The following is a 20,547-nucleotide window of genomic DNA, read 5'->3' as shown; positions in this document are numbered from 1 at the left end:
CAAAGGTCATAATCCTTGACCTTTGACCTTTAAAGGTCAAATTTTCAAAGTTGTGGTAATCGAACCGGGTTTTCTACCTTCTTCGATGAACTAACTCCAATAAGCTATAGCACGTATCCTGTTTCCTTATTATCTTGCCAAAACGAAGTTTTTGCATGATATGTTAGTCAGCGTGGAAAGTTTTTTTTTTTTTTTTTTTTTTTTTTTTTTTTTATCTTGCCAAAACGAAGTTTTTGCAAGATATGTTAGTCAGCTTGTATGTTTTTTTATTTTTTGTTTGTTTGTTTGTCTGTAATCACGAATAAAAAATTCTGCAGAGCACAGTTATCATTGGAAATTTTTGTAACTTCGCAGAGGCCTATAGAGGTCCCTTTCAGTGCATAAAATGTTGAAGGTCAAGGTCACTTTGTCGCAAATCAGGGGAGTCGACGAAACCCTTATTTTTTTGAGTAATTTTGATCGGATCGTCTTCAAACTTCATGGGAATATAGTTCATGGTCTGGCACTCAGCTGATTTATTTTTGGTGGCAATTGGCCTTGACCTTCATGGTTAGCGCCTCAGGTCAAACATATTTGACCCCAAGGTCAAATTTTCAAGTTTTAGGAACCATATCGTGTAGTCCCTCAAATTGAACACCTCGATGAGTGCTTTCTGGATATGTCAAGCTTGAGACATTATGACGTCATTTGGTGACGTTATGAGGCAAAAGCATATTTTTCATGGTTACTCTGTAGAACGATTCTCATCGGAATCTCTCGTAGGCAGATATTCCTCAAGGAGTCGCTCCTGGTGGATAGCAGCTCTGTTCACCTCAGTGTGACCTTAAATAAGTCACACGTGGTCACCTTTTGGCAAGATACGGGTCAGGGTGACATTGGTTTATTTTAATGTCCACAACATTGTTTTGTGACATTTAAAGGTTATGCAAAGGTCAAATTTTGAAAGTTGTTGAACGAAACCGGGTTTTCGACATTTTGCAGCTAATAACCTGTCACTCGTACCACATCATGTTGATCATTTTTATAACTTGGTCAAACATTATCACATTTTCTCATCCTTGACTTCTGAAACAATCTTCATCAAATATCGTCATCTTCAGACTTGTTATATTTACAAACATCTATCTGTAAAATGTCTTCCAAACTGATGTCCATGTCATGACAATTTTCTATCCTAATTTACGGTACAAGACCCAGCATGTGGACATTGTTGTTTTTGTCCTATGATAGCTACACCCGTCCACCTTCGAAGGCAATCGTTTATCTGTGATTGCTTGAGCTCTGGCCCTCACTCCTTTTGGATCAGATAATTCCAGTCGTTGCCTTGTTTTAATGGAATTGTGCATGCCGTAACTTTTTCTCTCGAGCATTTTTGATGAATGATGGGTCTATGAATCTAATTAGTTGTGGAAGCACTTTGATATCTGCAAGCTGAAGGGCATCAGGTGGAAGCAGACCATCATGTGGTGGTTATTTATCCAGCTGGGAGATGAACTGGTTTTCCTGCTGCTGACACAGCGACTCCATTTTGATAACCGACTTCATTATGTTCAAGTGATGTGCAGCTTAGATGGCTGTTGAAGTGCAGGCACTTTAACAGAGTACCTTCATTGCATTGCAGGACCTCTGAACAATCAGATGGTCACCTCACTTTGTTTCACACACTGGTTGAACAGTAGTGATGGTGTAATGAGTAGATGTGCCAAGTGACACATGAAAGGTTGCTTTCCACATCCCTGCAATGCATCCTATTCAAAAACCTGCATATTGTCCATGGTCTTAACCCCGTGAACCCTAGCGGCCATTTTACCAGCCACTATTCAAGCCTCCATATACCCATATACTCCATATACTCCATATACCCGAGCGGCTGGTCTACAAGCCCCTAGTCAAACCTCCATGTACCCGAGTGGCCAGAGTTTCCTCCAGGGCACCCAGGGTGGGAGAGCCGAAATTCCATTGAGCTCAGGGTTCAAAGGGTTAACATTCCGGTGTGCACTTCTTTGTTTGTATGCAGCACAAGGCTGGAGGGGGAGGGGGAGATAGCATTATTGGCTGATGGTGGAGTTGTACCGTTGATGCAACACCCTCTGCTGATTAGGGTGTGAGTTTGTAATTTGTTCATGGTGCTGGTGATCTCGCCTACTCTTCGCGAAAGACACAGTGGGATCTTTAACGTCCGCAGATGGGGTGCCTGTTTAATGTCCATCCGAGGGATAACACGTATGTTGATGATTCATCCTGCCTGTGAAACACTGTGATACCAATTTATAGCTGGGTCGGGATTCATACCCAGGCTACATAGCTTAGAGGTGAGTGTGTGAATATCTAGGCCTTCCTGTCAGTCTGGTGTACATTTGACTGGTGTGTTCAACTGAACACTTTGAAAAGAAATTGGAAAAACTTGACAGGTGGTCAAATGTCCAATGGTGGTACAGAGGTAGTACGTTTAACTTTGAGCTGTCTTGCTTAAGTTTGAATCTCGATCCAGCTACAAACGGTCACCCTAGTGTTTGGCATGCAGGGGATGCATTGTCCCTCCAAATGGTGATAAAAACTGAGGACTCGTCCGTCAGCACTGGTCATTGGTGCATTTTAATGATCCCCTGGTGTTTTCCGTGGAGTAGGTGAGTTATCACCGACACCCGAAACATAATTACAAATTGCTGTTCAAACCAGCTCCGTTTGAGTATTAGGCCTGGCCAGCCAGTTCGTGAAAGGCTTGGGCCCAAAATTTTACCCCGCAGACCCCACAATAAGGTTGGAATATATGAGACCATTGTAGTAGTAGTTCCACAGGTTGGCAAAAAGAGAAACAAATGAGTGGTGGAGATGAGCAGTGATTCTGGATTTTGGGAGTTCCACTGGAATGAGTATGATGGTGGACCGTGTGAGCCGGGCAGAAAACTGAGGGGAGAGGGAGGGGGGGTGTCGAGAGGGTGCAATTGCAAGACCAGAATGGAGGCAATTAGAAAAAAAAAGAGACCACTGACCTGTCTGCTGTGGCAATGTGATAGGCCCGTAGACTCGGCTTCATTGCAGGAGATTCCAATAATCTTCAAGGCCTTGGTTTCCACAGCATCAAGCCGAGTAAAATGTGAGGCAAGGGAGCCAGCGTAAAGGGGTGAGCAGTACTCCATCAAGCTGTGGATGAAGGCCTTGCGACTTTGCACGATGGAGCATGAGACCCAAGAGTTTGAATGACTGAACTTCCTAGGATTGTCAAGAAAGTGTATTGGTGGGGGGGGAGGGTGGTTTTTTGCAGCCCGTTTGGACAGAGATAATGAGATTTGTCAGGATTGAAAGACGCATTCCAAGTGTTTGACCAGCTTGTGATTTTTTTTTCAAAGTCTGAAGAGAGGAAGAGGCTGCTGCTTGTCTCTGAAGGATGAGGGATGTTACAGCAGAAGGTGGAGTCATCAGCAAATGGATGAAGATAATTTTCCAGAGTTAGAGAGATTATTGATGAATATTAGAAATAGAACTAGGCCCAGAACACTGCTTTGGGGCACTCCAGCCTTGATAGGGAGAGGAGATGAAAGCATTCTGTTGAGAGCCGCACATTGGCAATGAGAATAAAGGAAGTCAGTAAGCCATGTGTGGAATTGGCCTTGGATACCAAGGCATAGGCAGAGAGTTTGGAGAGCATCGTGGGATGTCAGTCTGTTTCAAAACCTCAAGATTTGTCTAGAGAGACAGTCCTGCTCTCATTTCTGATATGGAAGGCCCCCATCCATTGGTTGGAGGGTAGTAGCAGGGTGTCCTGGTCTCAATGTGAATTGCTGATCTGAGATGAGGCTTTTGAAGAAAAGTAAGGATTTCATATCAACTGCACGACTGATGATGGATTCCATTACCTTGCTGATGATAAGTTAGTTAATAGGTCTGGAGTTAAAGGGATAGTTTTTGTACTTTTTTATGCAATGCAGCGATGTTAGCAGATTTCCAAGCAGATGGAAGAGCACCTCTGGCAAGGGTTACGTTCAAAAGCTATCTATCTATATATTACTAAAACTCATCTTTTATGTATTTTCCTGAAATACAGCCAAAACGGTACATGATATCACGAAAATATTCGGCCCACCTTACTCACCATTCTCCTGTGGTGTGCATTATCAAGTTACGTTCAAATCGGGCAATGAAAAAATTCTTTAAAAAATCAATTCCCGATTCAGTTAAATACTCTTCGGGAGAATTTGATCAATACAAACAACCTCAGCGGTATAGTTCGCTGGAACTATCTTTTTTTTCTTTAAATGATTTATTTTAAAATCTCAAACATTTAGTATAGACAAAGAACGCTTTATATTTAAGCATAAAATAAACCGCCATTTTGATCTCATACTTCCGTGTTCATTAATAAATAAAATTGTGTTTAGAAGATTACGCACATTAAGTTCTTCGACTTTCTTTTCTCCGTTTTGTTTTTCTCTTCACGTTGATGCACAATATCAAGTTTCGTTCAAATCGGGCAACGAAAAAAATATTAAAAAATCAATTCTCGATTCAGTCAAGTACTCTTCGGGATTATTTGATCAATGCAAACAACCTCAGCTGTATAGTTCACTGGAGCTCTCTTTTTTTTTTATGATTTTTTTTTATAAACTGCTGTCACAACGGGAACCCAATTGGTTCACGGGTCGTCTGGTTTCTGTTAAATCTTTGTAATGTGAAGATGTTTTGTACCGCAACTTCAAATCCCATCTGCTCTATTGCTAATTATAATGATCACAGTATGTCCTGTCCATTCTTCTTCTCCAATGGCCACAATTATTCCCACGTTCTGGTGGAGTTGACTGGCAAGTGCCTTTAGTCCAAGTCTATCACAATCTGGCCGGCAAAGGTCTGACGTTCAGCAAAGGTCAGGGCAGGAATTTCGAATTTATTCATGGTGCCGGTATTGGCTCGCCTATTCTTCGCGAAGGACAACGTAGGGTCTTTAACGTCCAACAACTAATGCAGTCAGACGGGACACCCAGTTTAACATCCATCCGATGGACGACACGCGTTGATGAATCACCAATTGTGAGACACCAGGATTCCAGTTTATAGCTGTGTCGGGATTCAAACCTAGGCCGACAGTTTATAAGTGAGTGTGCGTCCGTCTTAGCCGTCCTGCCAACCCAGTTCGGACCATTCCTGATGAAGGCTATTATGTCTGACCAAAACGTTAAAATGAGCTCTCTTGCTCATTTTGCATGTCAAGGAATTATCCGAATGTTCCGGGATCGGTGAATGAATGTATTTTTGGATGTAACTGTGCTGCTCATGACTCTCCCAACATGCTTCATTTCCATACCGATCAACGATTGACTAACAGCCCTTTCTGGCCATCGTGCCGGATTCGCTTGTGCCGCAGGTGGTGGTAACGAGTACCATTCCACATGAGGTGCAGAAACTGCAGTGCCACAAGATAAAGACTGTGGACATCAGCAGCATCCTGGCAGAAGCCATCCGGCGCATTCACAACGGGGAGTCCATGTCTTACTTGTTTCGCAACATTGGAGTCGACGATTAGACAGACGGGGCGTCCGCTCAGCCGATAGAGGGCGGTCGCAAAGCTTTCGTAAAGGGGAGCAGAAAAAAAAAAGATATAAAACAAAGATGTCCTTTGAGGTTCAGAAAGAAAAACAATGTTGAATGTGTTGTATTGTTGAAGCATTTTTGTATGTTTTCAAATCATTTGAAGCAAGGTGGGATTAAATTTCCTTCCCATGAAAGGATTTTTTTATTCATTTGATATTGCCAGGGTTTTCATTTGTTTAATACTTTTCATTCTTGTTGAAAGTAGACATATAGATATTGGCATTTATTTTTTATTTTTAATCCACTATTTCAAGGTGAGGCTGCGGTTGGCCCGGATGGTATTTGGATGGATGAACTGACGCGACCACTGAATATATCTCAGGTTGTTGAGAGGATATGGTGTGAAATGGAATCCTATTAACATTGTAGGTCTTGTCGAGACATTTGAGTAAGTGTTGACTTATAAACATTGATTGCTGCCCATGTTTTGATCAAAATCATTTTTCATTTGCAAATCTTCAGTGCATCCTGCAATTTGTGGTGTTTTTTTTTTGTGTGTGCATGTGTGATAAAACAGGCAAAGCAACTTGATAATCGTTTATTATCTCCATTTTGTGGAGTGTTGTTCGGTTCTGTGTTTCTCACATTTGTGTAGTTGTACATCATTGGGGAGGGAGAGGGAGAGACTTTGACTTTTGAATCACTTTTATTAATAAAAGTAATAAAATCGCACACGTTGTACAAATAACCACAAAATGCCTAAAGTTCCAAACATGTGCAACCAAATAACACCCAAGAGAAAAAAATACCCCCATCTTTGACACAAAAATAAAAAACTCAGAACACCAACATCAACTTTACAAAAACCTCCCTTTTACACACCATTTTTGCGCAAAGGTTTGCAAATCATCTTTCATTTGACAAAAAAATAATTCCATACGTAGCCTAGCCATGACAAGAGCCAGGCAACTACATCACATAAAATGTCATCATTTGCAAAGAGCTTTGCTTTTCTTATCTTGTAGATTGCCAGTTTTGCAATGGAAATCAAGAAATTGACAAGAGCAATCTCTGAGCTCTTTTTGCAACCACGTGATATTCCAAAAACACACACAAAAAGAAAAGTTCATCCTATGTAAGAGCAGTGATAACTCAAAAAGAGACATCAGTCTTGCACAATCTACATATGTGTGGAAAAGGTCTTCAGAGAGCATGCAGAAAGGACATGCCTCTGTGTTAGTTTCATCAAACAGATGTAGTAGTACATTGGAAGGCAACACCATATGGGCGAGTCTCCAGGCAATATCACCAGTCCTTTTAACAATTGGTGAAATGTACATCACCGACCATTGTGGATGGGAGGGAAGCCCAGAAGGCAGTTTTTCTTTCCATCGAGCCCCAAATGAAGCAGGCCATAATGAGGGAAAACTAATTGAAAGGCACACGGTACAGTCTTTTTTTGTCTTTGCTGGAGAGTGGTGATGAGGAAAGCAAAATAGATATTGTGAGTTATTATCTGGCAAGTTACAGCAAGCACATATCTGGTGTTGTATGGTTATCACCAAAGTCAGCAGTGAAGCTCAGGCCAAGGTGCCTAAAAACTTGCAGGACTTCCTCTAGTACCTGGGCTACACTCAAAGATCTGATACTAGTTTTTTCTTGAATATATCCTGCAGAGAACCAGCTGTTCCTATTGCAATCACAAAGGTCCCAAGTTGTGCTCACACGAACACCCCAAAAATGCTGCATGAAGGTGCGTGAGCGAGGAATTTCAGGAAAGAGAGCATTGTAAAACAGGGGTTCTTGAAGGAACCTTTGCTGTTATATGTCTCCATTTGCCGAGTTGTTGAGATGAACTTCCAGGCATGCAGGACATCTAGGTAGAAGTCAGGTAGCAACAGTGCATCAACATGTTGCAGTTCCATGAAAAAAAAGTTCACGGTTGTAGCCCAGCATGCCGGCTTGTTTCAATATATGGCTCGTAGTGGATTTCCAGGGCAAGGCCTCAAGAAATATAAAACGACAAGCACTAGAGATACGGAAGGCCATCACCCGACAAAGAATGTCCAGAAGTCCATGACCCCCTTCCTCCAGTAGAAGGCAAATCGTCTCTGGTTTAAGCCAATGTTTGCCATCCCAGAAGAAGTCAAGCAAACATTTTTGGATCAATGACACCAACGTTACAGGTGGCTGCAGGACAATCATTTTATGCCATAGCAGAGGGGCAACTAGGTTGTTAATGACCAAGGCACAACATCTGTAAGACAAAGTAGACAGAATGCCTCTCCATCTATTCAGCTTGTTATTTCTGTGGAGCAAACCATTCCAATTCCTTTTGACAAAGCCAGGGGTAGCAAGATAAACACCAAAGTACTTTCCACCTTTTGCCCATGTCAAACTCATCCGTAGAGTTGGAAGGCCAGAAGGTGGTGTACAGCCGACCCAAACTGCTTTACATTTAGACCAATTGATTTGTGTTGTTCATGCTTGAGAATAGACATGTAGACACTCAAACAACATCGTAATATCATTGTTGTGAACAGCGATACACATCGTCAGCATAAGCCGAAACAATAATGGGCTCTTCTGATGGAGTCACTGGAAATCCCACAAGAGAGGATCGTAAACGAATCAGAAAGGGCTCAATGCAAAGAGAGTACAAGATTCCAGATAAGGGACAACCTTGCCGAATTCCCCTCCCAATCCGCAAAGGTAAACAGAGATCATCGTTGACTTTAATCGAGCTAAAATTGTGATTATATAATAAAGTTACACAAGAAATAAAAGATGACCCAAAACCAAATTGTTTTAAAATGTAAAACAAATATTCATGATTAACAGAGTCAAAAGCCTTTTCCTGATCAATAAAAAAGAGACCAGTATATTGTTGCTGGATTTCACACACATCCCACAAGTCTCGTACCAAACAAATGTTGTCATGCATAGATCTGTGCATAACACAATACGATTGATCCTGATGTATAACCGTGCTTAAAACAGCCTTCACACGGTTAGCAAGTGCTTTAGCAAAAATCTTATAATCTACACAGAGAAGGGATATTGGGCGGCAGTTCTGTATCAGTTGCAGATCCCTCTTAGGGATAAGGCAAACAACTTCACGTCGACAACTAAGGGGTAATAAGCCGTCCTGGAGGCTGTATAAAAAAACAGAGCAAAGTAGGGCCAAGCAAATCCCAGAAAGTTTTATAAAACTCAGCTGGCAACCCATCAAAGCCAGGAGCCTTATGGTCAACAAGGCCATCCAGCACACTTTTAAGTTCACAAAGACTAATGTTTTCATGCAAGAAATGTTGCTGATGCTTATCTATCTGTGGTAAATTAGTTGCAATATTATGCATTGCAGGCATATCATTAGATTGAAGGGAAAACACACTCTCGAAATACGCTTGAACAAAGTGGACAATTTCTGTATTGTTAAACAGAATTTGCCCATCACTCGACCAAAGACTAAGTAATTGCTGGCTCGCCTTGGTTGTCCTCTCAAACTTAAGAAAAGTCCTTACAACACATGTCTGCAGACAGTAAACCACTGACTCTCAGCCTGACTAATACCATCTTGAACTCTGAACTAATTCTTTAAGCAGAGTTTGCTTTTCATAGAGGAGTTGACACCTTTTATCATCACTGAGGTCCTCAGCCCCTCCTTGTAGTTGAAGCATCTCTTATTTCAAGGCGTTGATACATAATTGTTTACTTTGAGAGCAATTCGTTTTGTATTGCTGAGAGAAGACACGGATTTGTGCCTTGACATAGTCCCACCATTGACAGATTTAAAAACTGGTGTTGGAAATACACAACCCTCTCCCAAAAAACCTTGAAGGATGACTTGAAAAGAGGGTTGCTCAGAAGGGAAGTATTAAAACACCAAGACAATGTGCAGTGTTTAAAACCAGGAAGTGAAAAACAGTTTTACTTAAGAATGGTCAGAGAAACCAGAAGGAACAATATCTGTATGCGTCACAAGATTGGTAGCAGAGTTCAGAATGTAAAATTTATCAAGTCGAGCAAGTGAAAGATGATTTAGTAAAAACCCGACATCAGCTGAATTGTTGTAGGTTTGGGTGTTGTCGCCATATATCATTAAATCATGACATGATATAATATTGGAAAGAGGCCTACTTGATGCTGAATGTGGCTCTGCAGTCTGCACTGTTCCGATCTAAAGTTGGGTTCAAAGTACAGTTAAAGTCCCCCGCTAGGCACAACAAGGTATCAGAAGATATGTGTTGCAAGAAATGAAATGAATCATTAAACAAAAAAGCTCCTCTTTCTGTACTGTCACTTGGAGCGTAGACATTAACAAAAACAAATCGTTTCTGATTGTAGTCAAGCTCGACAGAGGCGAGATAGCCTGGGATGATTTCTTTAAAAAATAGGGGGAGAGACAGACAAACGTGTACTAACAAAAAAACAATACCCACGCTCACAGAATCTGTATTACTAAACAAGCTCAAATGAGCTAAGATCCTCGATCTCTAAATGATGACGTCATAAAAACGAATATGACGTCATTGTGATGTATCAGGTTTGCGATAAATTCTCTGTGCTAATGCCCGGCCTGATTCCCGCAAACAAAATTCAAACAGCTTGCCGAGTTTCGGAGATAATGGTATAGGCGATTTCCATTAGTAGCGATATTATGACATCAACTTTTTTTCTCGGAAGAATTTCCAAAATCGGAGATGGTTACTGCCTGCGCGTGGGCTTTCTGCATATACATGGCAAGTTTCACGAAGATCCGATGAAAACTTTGGGTTGTGAAACAAAAAATGTCAAAAAATAGGAATGGCGTCATAAAATTGATATGACGTCATAGTGATGTATCATATGTGTGGTAATTCATCTCTGCTAATGCCCTGTTCGATTCCCACATACAATTCAAAAAGCTTGCCTAGTTTCAGAGATAATTTTTTAGGCGATTTCCATTAGCGGAGATATTTTGATGTCATAACTTTTTTTTGTAGGATGAATTTTCAAAATCGGAGATGGTTACTGTCCGCGCAGGGTATTTCTACATGTATACGCCAAGTTTCAGGAAGCTTCGATGAAAACTGTCGGCTGTGAAACAAAAAAGTCCACAAGAACAACAACGTGAGTAAGACTTAGAGATCCTCCACGAGGATCTAAAAACCAAGTGCTATTCAGCTGTTGCTGCAAATCAACCATACAGTTTGGACTGGCACAAGTCTCTTGTAGTAAGAGGATATCATTTTTTTCCTTCCTGGCTACTTGCACAGTTTGCGACTGACGCAGCTGACTGCGTCCACCATTAATGTTCAAACTGGCCATGTTCATGAAGGTTCATGAAGTTCATGCGCTCCTATACTAACCACTTGAGCGAAGGTTGGGGGACCAGCCAAGACCTTATTGTCTGGCTCATTGAGATTGGGGGAAGATGAGAAGGTTCCTTTTCTGTTTTTCTGTATGTCTCCAGTGGGGCTCTCAGCACACACACGATTAAGATTATCAACAGTGATCTCAGTAGTACCCTGGTGTATATCATCAGCTAGACTTGTGACTCGTGGACCTATTTGGGCAGGAGTCTTTTAAATGACCATATTGGCCACACTTTTTTTTGTATACCTTGTCGAGGCTCGTGTGAGAGCGAACATACAATGCGCAGCAAGGGAGGCATGAGACAAGAGGAGTGGGAGTGGAAAGGACAAAACAGTGGGGAACAGAGACATTAAGAGATCTGTGGAAGGGAGAGAGATGGGGCGGGGAACATGGGGAATACAAGATGGACATTACAGGGACTTTCAGGAAGGAAAGAAGGGAATTTGAAGGAGGTAGGCTTGAGTGGATTATCGGGGGAAGAAAAGATTGAGGATTTGGATGGGGGATGGTAAGAGGTGGTGGGGAACAGCTGTTTTGAAGGCCTAGAGGCTGGAGGGAAGAATGGGATTCAAAAGAGTGAGGAAGTTTATTCCAAAGGTGGGGAAAAAGAGGTATTAAAGAGTGAAGGTGAGCAGTGATTCCTGATTTTGGTAGTTTTACCAGAAGCGGGTTGTTGGCGGACCTTGAGTGCCCTGCGGAAATGTGATGGGGACAAATCACAGAGAGAGCGGGGGGGGGGTGAGGCTGGAGAGGACACTGTAGAAGACAGAAAGACCACAGACCAGCCTGCGGTGAGAGAGTGAGAGGAAAAAGTGGATTGGGGGGGGGGGGGGGTTCTAAACGTTCCTTTCGGAGAGACATAGTGAGAGTGTGAGATTTGTCCGGATTGAAAGACATGTTCCATGTGTTGGACCAGTTTGTGATTTTACCCAGATCTGCAATGAGCGAAGAAGCTGCTGCATTCCGGTCTGAGGGATGACAGATGGTACGGCATAGGGTGGAGTCATCAGCAAAGAGATAAAGAGGATTTTCCAGAGTCGGAGAGATCATTGATGAAAACCAGAAAAAGAACAGGGCCCGGAACGCTGCCTTGAGGAACTCCAGCTTGGACAGGAAGAGGGGATTAAAGAACTCCCTTTAGGGCCACACGGTGACTGCAACAGGAGAGGAAGTCTGCGAGCCATGAGTGGAAATGGCCTTGGATACCATGGGAAGAGAGTTTGGTGAGTAGGGCAGGGTGCCAGACCATGTCAAAAGCACGCGATATGTCTAGGGATATGGCCCTGATTTCATGTCCGGCATTGAGGACCACCATCCATTGTTGGGAGATTAGAAGCAGCATAACCAGGGTAGAGTGACCTGGTCTGAAACCAAATTGTCGATCGGAAATCAAGCCATTGGAGAAGAGGAGGGATTTAATGTCTGAAGCAATGATGGATTCCATAAACTTGCTGATGATTGGCAGAAGGCTGTTTGGTCTGTAGTTGCAGGGATCTGTTTTTGCACCTTTTTTATGCAGGGCAGTAATGTTGGCTGATTTCCAAGCAGATGGCAGATGACCTTGGGCAAATGAGAGGGTGAATAGAACAGAGAGAGGGTGAGCAAGAACAGCAGAGCAGGTTTTTAGGCCACGTGGGCTGATGCCGTCTGGACCAGTTGCAGAATCTGAGTCGAGGTTTGACAGCAAGCTCTCCACCTTGTCAGGAGAAAAGGACACAGAGTCCAGGAACTGTTGGGTGCGACTGGGTAAGGTGGGTAGAGAAAGTGATGGGTTTGGACACAAGATTTAGCTGCAAACACCAAGTTTAGGCATTCAGCCTTTTCACGTGCGGTGTCAGCAGTGTGGCCATTTGAGGTAAGGGAGGGGATGGAGGGGGACATTCACCAGAAACAGATTTGATTCCATGCCACCAGGATTTTGAGGAGGGAGAAAGGTTTGAAAGTTCAGACTTGAGATTAGAAAGATGTTGTTTTCTTGCACTACTGAGGGTAGATACACACTTGTCCTGAGCTTTATGGAAGGAACTGAGATTACCCTCAGTTGGGTTTGCTTTCCATGAGGCAAAGGCAAGTTGTTTCAGGACAACTACCTCGCCACAAGCTTCAGTGAACCAAGGGCGGGAGGAAGGGTAGGACATTTTGCGACACTTAAAGCAAACTCGACAACTACCTCGCCACAAGCTTCAGTGAACCAAGGGCGGGAGGAAGGGTAGGACATTTTGCAACACTTAAAGCAAACTCGAGACTCTGTAGAGACAAAGACCCTTTCAGTGTACCCTTCAACATTGAAGGGCAATAACGCATTTAATGTGGTTACACCACACGGTAAAATCATATAAACGAAAGGACATGATATTGTTACGGTTGTGGAAATTCGCATTTCTCCAGAAAGAGTCCTCAGGTGAGATATATCGATAAGTCCATGTGTCGTTAGCCCAAACCCGTTGTATAGAGGGAATATGTGCGATTCATCTGGGCTGCGACGCTTTGAGATAGCCGTTTTTCTTTTCTGTCGTTATTTTGAACCAACCACGTCTCAACCACCATTACAACAACCACCTTAACCACAACGCCAACCATGCCACCAACACAACAACCATGACCACCACAACTACCAACCGCACCACCTGTGAACACTGAACGTCGGGCTGTCTCGGACCCGTTTGGCGATCGGTGCCAAACGCATCGAGTCGTGAGCGCGAATGGCAGCCTTTCCTAGGGAGAATTCGGATCCAGAAGGCTTCACGCCCCTTTTTCTCCATCCAATGGGCAAGCGTCGGTTTGTATGGCCCCGCCTCCAAGCACGATGAACGTGGATTCTCCACGAGCAGAATTCGGATCAGGAATGCTTCACGCCCCCTTTCTGCCCGACCAATGGCTGAACAGAGGGTGGCGTGGCCCCGCCTCCAATCGCGTTTTGATCTGAATATTTGCATATAGGCTCCTCCTGAGACCTATAAAGATGCGAGTGCAAGGTTACTCGCGTGGTGAGTTGAGTTCGGAGTTGAGCTGAGAGAAGTTGCGGAGGAGTTGCAAGGAAGTTGCAGGGAAGTTGCAGGGAAGTTGCAGGGAAGTTGCAGGGAAGTTGCGGAGGAGTTGCGGAGGAGTTGCAGGGAAGACGGAAGTCGGCAACGAGGTTGTGGTGTGGGGGTCGCTCGTCTCTTCGCGGGATCCAAGCCAGCCAGCCATATCCCTCTCCCTGAGCATCAGCGATTCCCCCCCCCCACTCCCATTCGCGCTGAGATAGTGCCGAGCGGGCCCCCGTTCCTCCCCCACCCTAGACGTGGTGCCAACAAGACCGCTCGCGCGGAGCACGCTGGAGAGGACGCCGACCACGCCAGGGCACGGAGTCGGGGCGCAGCGGCGCGAACATTGCGCCTTGCCCGCCATCGCGTCACGAGGACGTGGGTAAGACCTCCCCGGTCTCGTGGACCTGGCCGATCTTCCAGGATCCAAGTACATTTGGTCTACGGACCTGTCTGCCTCGTCGCCTGTGAGGGTGGCTTTCTTTCGGGTTGAATGCATGCTGTGGCGCCGTGTCTTGTAAAGTAGAAACTGTTTAAGTGCATGTAAATAAACCTTTGCTTTTATTTGGTTGTAGCTCTGCATTGCTTTTATTGTTTTAACTGTTATATGTGCATTTTTGTATGGCTGTATATACGTGCTTGTCTGTGTGTGTGTGTGTGTGTGTGTGTGTGTGTGTGTGTGTGTGTGTGTGTGTGTGTGTGTGTGTGTGTGTGTGTGTGTGTGTAAATGAAGTGAATTGTGTGAACTGTTTTCCCGCTTTGCTTCGTCTCCTTCCTTTTATTGAACCTCCATCTTGCATCACGTAAGGGGTTCGTAGTGGGTTTAAAACGCCCGGTAATTAATCGGAACCGTCAAGGCCGACGATAACTCCGCTCGGTTATCCCTGTAATACGGAACGAACTGCTTAAGCGGTTCATGTCTGGAGTCGGCCTGTGGCATGGTACGATCGCCCGGTCGACCATTCGCGCAGGTACTTAGGTAGGTCGAATTTGGCGAGCAACCCTATCCTGCGCGGGTGGGCAATTGGCACGATCGTGGTGAGGTTAAACCCCCACCCGTGACTGGCTCCGGGCGGTAGTACCCGGAGTGTCACGACTGAATTGTCCGTCCGGTGGGCGACGCGGTCGCGATTCGAGTTATGTGGCCGATAGCACGCCGGCGGGTGTGAATTCGCAACAATATGTTTTAAACAGTTGTTTTTCCCTCGTAAAGGAATCGTAGAAACTGAGGAAACAACAGAACCAAGTTTGTTTGTTATAGATCCGGCGGTAGGGGACTTCTGCACCCCACTCTTGACAGCCAAATGTTGAAGATTCGGCGTCACTTAACAGCACCGCCGTCTCAGGGGTTATAACGCCGGCTGGTTCGGCACAGGTTTCGGGTTACGCGCCTCAGATCACGATACCAAAGTACAGCTGTGCCTTGCCAGTTGGGGAAATAGACCCCAGTTACAGATTGGGTTTGTCGGAGACTGAGCGAAGTCTGCCAGTCCGTAATCGTTTTGGGTTTTAAATACAAATAGAGTGAATTGCTCCTCAGCACAGCACGAATAAACTCAAGGCAGCAACTTTCATATGAATCAGCCAGATTTATTGGGGACACATCGGGGAAGACGACACAAGCAAAACATTCACGAACGTTAAAATTAATCTATAACCCGCTCTTAACCAGGGAGCTACGGATTACGGGTTTCGAAGGGATCCCGAGTGAAATAAACCTTAGACAACATGCAGGCAAGACACAGAGTACTTGGTGATGCCTCATGGACGAGAAGAAAAATGTGTCAAAGGCACGAATGCGGCTCGTGACAAGCCAATGTCAACGGATTCGAGCGCCCAAGCTCGAACACGCCGCGTGGCAAGATGGCGGCATCGTCCTTTTGTCGCACCGCTCCCACACCAGCCTCAGCATGTTCAGCCCCCGTAAGATCGACGGCACAAGAGCGAAAGATACACGGTGTGTTTCAGCTGGCTTTTCACAAGGTCCAGCATACAACTCCAGGCCTGGCCTGCTCACCGTACTAGGCCAAATCAGGGTGTTGGGCTCTGCAGGCGGATTGACGGGATGGAAAAACGGGTCGAGCCGTGCTGGGAGCAAAGACAGTCAGAGGCTCCGTGGTTGGATTCAGGATGAACCTGGGGACGACCTGCATGCTGGTTCCATCGCCGAGGAGGAACAGCCATCAAGTCACTCCTCATCAAGCAGATCGCTGACTCGACTCGAGCAGCCTCTCATCCAGCAGAAGACAGACTGACCTCATGCAGTTCCTTCCTTGCCTTCCCGGCGCTCACTCTTCTGGACACTCCCCCGGGGACCCGTGATTGGTCCATCGCTCGAGATTTCAGCTGCCCTCCACCAATCGGCTGCCGACACGTCTCGCCAACCGGCACTCTCAGAGCGCTGGGCTCCATTGCACCATGTCTTCAAACACAGGAAGAATAACCATGTTTACATGATATGCATGTTCTAGTTTTATACGAGCAGACACCATGCCTTTGAAACAACAAAGTACATTTTCATCTTTCGTCTTCACCACTATGGCTTTTCTGGTCTTATAAATTGCAAACTTAGCAATTCCAAGTCAAAAATTAATAAGCAAAACCACAGATTTGTTTCCAGTGTTGAAAAGGAACCCATAAATAAAGATTGGAAAAGAAAAAACAATTTTAAATTTACAAAAAATGCGACTCAGGTACAGAAACAAAGGTGACAACCTCTTGCATTCAATAAACGCATGATACAGATTCTCGATACTCTTACAAAAGGGTCATTAATTAGACACAGAGGGGTTAAACTTCTGTAGTAAAACTTGTGTGGCCAGGGCTTGATGGACCAGTCTCCAATTTAAGTCTCCCGTGCGACCAACGGTCAGAGATCTATACATCACCTTACAATTGGGAGTACATCACTTTGGGAGGGGGGGGTGGATGATGTGAGTGCACGGAAATGTGAGGTGTGTAAAGGTCAGGTAGGCCCTTTAAAGAGCCGTTGAGACATTGCTGATTGTTCTTGCATCCAAAGAGAATAAGGGAGCGAAAGACAGAAAAGGAGGAAAGTATGCAAGGGTCAATGTGTGTGGCGACCGCACTCAAAAGCTCTTTCTGGATCGGCTCTGTCTCAAACTGGTCCTCATACACTCCAGCTCTCTTCAGGCTCCAGCTCTCTCCAGGTTCCTTCAGTCTCGTGCTCAGAGCTCCCAGATGTGGTGCGCTGATCCGGCGATGATAATTGGTTATTCAGGCCTGTTGGAATGGCTGGTATCGAGGCTTGGCATTGTGCTGCCATGTCGCTCTTAGTTCGCTGCCGTTTCAATGCTGGTCCGCTTATCCTTTGTTGCCATGGCTTTCCTCTTTTCTTTGAAAATCAGAGCTACTCACAGTCTCCAAGGCCTTTATCCATAGCTCAGTGGAGTACTGTTCTTCCGTCTGGCCTGATAATCTTGCATCATATCTGTCTCTCCTTGAATCTGTTAGTGGGGCAACTTAGCTAAATATAGCATAACAATTGTGCATTTTGTGAGGAAAGCACCAAATTTGGCACACTAGTAGCCGAACAGATTATGAACAGATTTGGATATTGAGCCATCTCAAATTCAGCCGCTGATGGCTGTGGTAGCCATTTTCCACTGCCATCAAAAATTTGATGATGCACAATTGCACAATTGCACAACAAAATGCACAATTGTTATGCTAAGTTGCCCCACTATGTGGAACGCAAAGCTCTCATTATTATTGGAACCTCACCCAGCAGGGCTGAAACACAAGGTGTGTTGCTTTGCACAGTGTAGGCAGGTTTGTGTTCTCTGTTTCTTTACATACATTCTCCGATATTGCTCTCTCTGCCCTCTCAGTACTTCGACCTTCTCCAACAACTCCAGGAGACCGTGTTCTTCCAGGGACACCCTCCTGGTTAAACCTCCAAAATCCATGTTGGTGACATACCTCAACTCTTTTATTCCTCATTTCTCACATTTATGGAACCAACCAACCAAAGCAGTCTCCTGGGCTATTGGGCACAATCCTTGACAGGTCACCACTCAACACAGCATACTCACATGACTCGATCAAGCTGGTAGAGAGCAACAACAGCAACAACAACAATCCTATGATGAAGGGAATAAATGCAGAAACAACTGCAAGGGCACTCGGTAGAGTGCATACCTCCGCCACATAATTCCTGATCCAGGAGAACATATTGGGCCCAATACATTTTTTTAATATCATGTTATATTGCTGTGAAAATGGGCCCTTAGTGGGTTGCTAAATATAGGATTAGCCCAGATTCAGCCTTAAATGCATGTTTACCCAGGTCGTTTGGTAATCAGATGTTACATGTGTGTCGGGAGGTGTAGCAGGCTGTCCAGTGTTCATACGGTGGTGGTGTACCATGAGGCACCTTCTTCTTCTTCGTCCTTCCCCCCCTTCAAACTAGCCCCCACCTGGCGCCCTGAGAATCAGTCAGCAAGACGTGCCGGCAACCCATTGGTGGAGAGCTGCTGCAATCTCGAACGATGGACCAATCACGGGTCCCCGGAGGTGATCCGTAAGGCCGGCCCCAAAAGGCAAGAGGAACTGGCTGCTGTGTCGAGTCTGCGATCTGCTTCGAGAGGAACTGCCCAGTGTCGGTCTGCGATCTGCTTCATGAGGAGTGGTTTGGTCGGCTGTTCCTCCCCCGTTATGGATCCAGCCTGAGGTCATCCACAGGTTCATCCTGAGTCCAGTCACGGAGCCTCTGACTGTCCTGATTCCCTGCACGGCTCGGCACGTCTTTCATCCCATTGATCCGCCTGCAGAGCCCAGCACCGGGATTGGCCTAGTCTGGTGTACGGCCCAGGCCTGGATTCACATACTGGACCTTGTGAGAAACCAGCTGGAACACACCATAGATCTTTCTCTCCTGTGCCGTCGACCTTACGGGGGCTGAACGCACCGAGGCTGGTGCGTAAGCGGTGCGCCAAAAGGAGGCCGTCGCCGCCATCTTGCTACGCGGCATGCGCGAGCGATGCCGATAGGAGTACGAGCGCTATATTTTGCCACGCTGCATGCTCGAGCTTGGGCACTCAAATCTGACAACATCGGCTTGTCACGAGCCGCATTCGTGCCTTCGACGCTTTTCCTCTCATCCATGAGGCATCACCAAGTACTTCGTGTCTTGTCTGCATTTGTCTGCATCTTGTCTGCATGTCGTCCAGGCCTAAGGTTTATCTCGCTAGGGTTCCCTTCGAAACCCGTATCCGTAGCTCCCTGGTTAAGAGCGGGTTATAGATTAATGGTAACGTTCGTGAATGCTTTGCTTGTGTCGTGTTTCCCCGATGTGTCCCCAATAAATCTGGCTGATTCATATGAAAGTTGCTGCCTTGAATTTATTCGTGCCGTGCCGAGGAACGACCCGCTTGATTTGTATATAAAACCAAAATGGTTATGGACTGGCAGACTTCGCTCGGTCTCTGACAAACCCAGTCTGTATCCGGGGTCGATATCCCCAACTGGTACGGCCCAGGGGTACGTTGGTATCGTGATCCGAGGCACGTGACCCGAGACCTGTGCCGAACTAGCTGGCGTTATAACCCCTGAGATGGCGGTGCTGTGAAGCGCCATCGCATCTTCAACAATATATCGTTTTTGGCCCTCTCTCTCTCAATGGAGAACAATCACGAAAAAAATTAAAATAATTGTCATATCCATATCCTGATTCAGATCTTCACCAAAATCAAATCAATTCGACATGGTCACACACCCGACCCGTCCACCAAATTTCATCTGAATCCGTTCACAATTTTTTGAGATATCGTGTTATATATTCGTTTTGCCCGATCCCTCAATGGTGAAGAATCACTTTAAACATTATCAGATCCGGATCCGGATTCGGTTCTTCAGCAAAAATTAATCAAGTCTTCCTTGTCACACCCTCAACGTGTCACCACGTTTCGTTAGAATCAGTCCACAACTTTTTGTGATATCGTGCTGTGTATCATTTTTGGCCCTGTCTCTCAATCGTGAAGAATCACTGAACAAATTCTCGGATGCGAATCCGGATCTTCACCAAAATCTAATCGTTTCCTCCTTGCCACACACCGAACTTGTCCACAAATTTTTGACATATCCTGCACACAAACAAACAGACAGAAAGGGGGTGAAAACATAACCTCCTTCACCTTCGTTGGTGGAGGTAACAATCTTTCACCTCTTCCCTGCAGTGTTCAGAAGGCGATGAATAACGGAGTGGATTCCGTGGACGGTAAAACATCTGCACTCGTGGTGTTTCTTGGAAACACTCTGGCCATCCTTCTTCAACCACGAGGCCTAATCAGGTGAGGGCACATGGCACACTACTGAAACTACACCTTACACAAGGCTACTCAGAATGAGAAAGGTTGCAGATGTGAACTGTATGGAGAAGAGGAAGATGATAAAGAGTTGTGAGCTCCTGCGTCTATGAGATCTTCACATTTCGAAGCTTTTTATTTGTCTTTGTACCAAAACAGAGAAATGCAAGAATGATGCAAGACAAAATGTGTGGAGATAGATGATACAGAATGGTCACGTTCCTTGGTGTGATGTTCCAGATCTAGTAGGTGGTAGTGCAGCTGGAGCATGCCCACGTGAACCAGGCTGGGAGAGGGTTTGGCGAATATGT

General features: G+C 45.1%; 1 protein-coding gene and 1 long non-coding RNA gene across 4 annotated transcripts in view; both read left to right on the top strand.

Annotated features, from left to right (window-relative positions):
• The window catches only part of PRPSAP2 (phosphoribosyl pyrophosphate synthetase associated protein 2), a 32,912-nt gene extending 26,654 nt beyond the window's left edge, over positions 1–6,258 (top strand). For both annotated transcript variants that reach the window (XM_085893006.1, XM_085893007.1), the window contains exon 10: positions 5,360–6,258. In XM_085893006.1, the coding sequence (XP_085749132.1) occupies positions 5,360–5,518 (159 nt within the window). In that variant the 3' untranslated portion in view covers positions 5,519–6,258. The remainder of the gene's footprint in view (positions 1–5,359) is intronic.
• Positions 6,259–10,234: 3,976 nt separating this feature from the next.
• Positions 10,235–20,547, top strand: part of LOC147022280 (uncharacterized) — a 38,153-nt gene continuing 27,840 nt past the window's right edge. Inside the window, exons 1-2 of one of the 2 annotated variants that reach the window (XR_015061167.1) lie at positions 10,235–10,638; positions 20,108–20,221. This is a non-coding gene — a long non-coding RNA (uncharacterized LOC147022280). The remainder of the gene's footprint in view (positions 10,639–20,107; positions 20,222–20,547) is intronic. The other variant, XR_015061168.1, reaches the window with a different exon arrangement.

This window comes from Eptatretus burgeri, chromosome 8 (genome assembly GCF_056783735.1).
Source record: "Eptatretus burgeri isolate ZD-2024b chromosome 8, Ebu_testis_v1, whole genome shotgun sequence".
NCBI lineage: Eukaryota > Metazoa > Chordata > Myxini > Myxiniformes > Myxinidae > Eptatretus > Eptatretus burgeri.
Note: the sequence above shows the minus strand (reverse complement) of the source record. Positions and strands in the feature narration are given on the sequence as shown.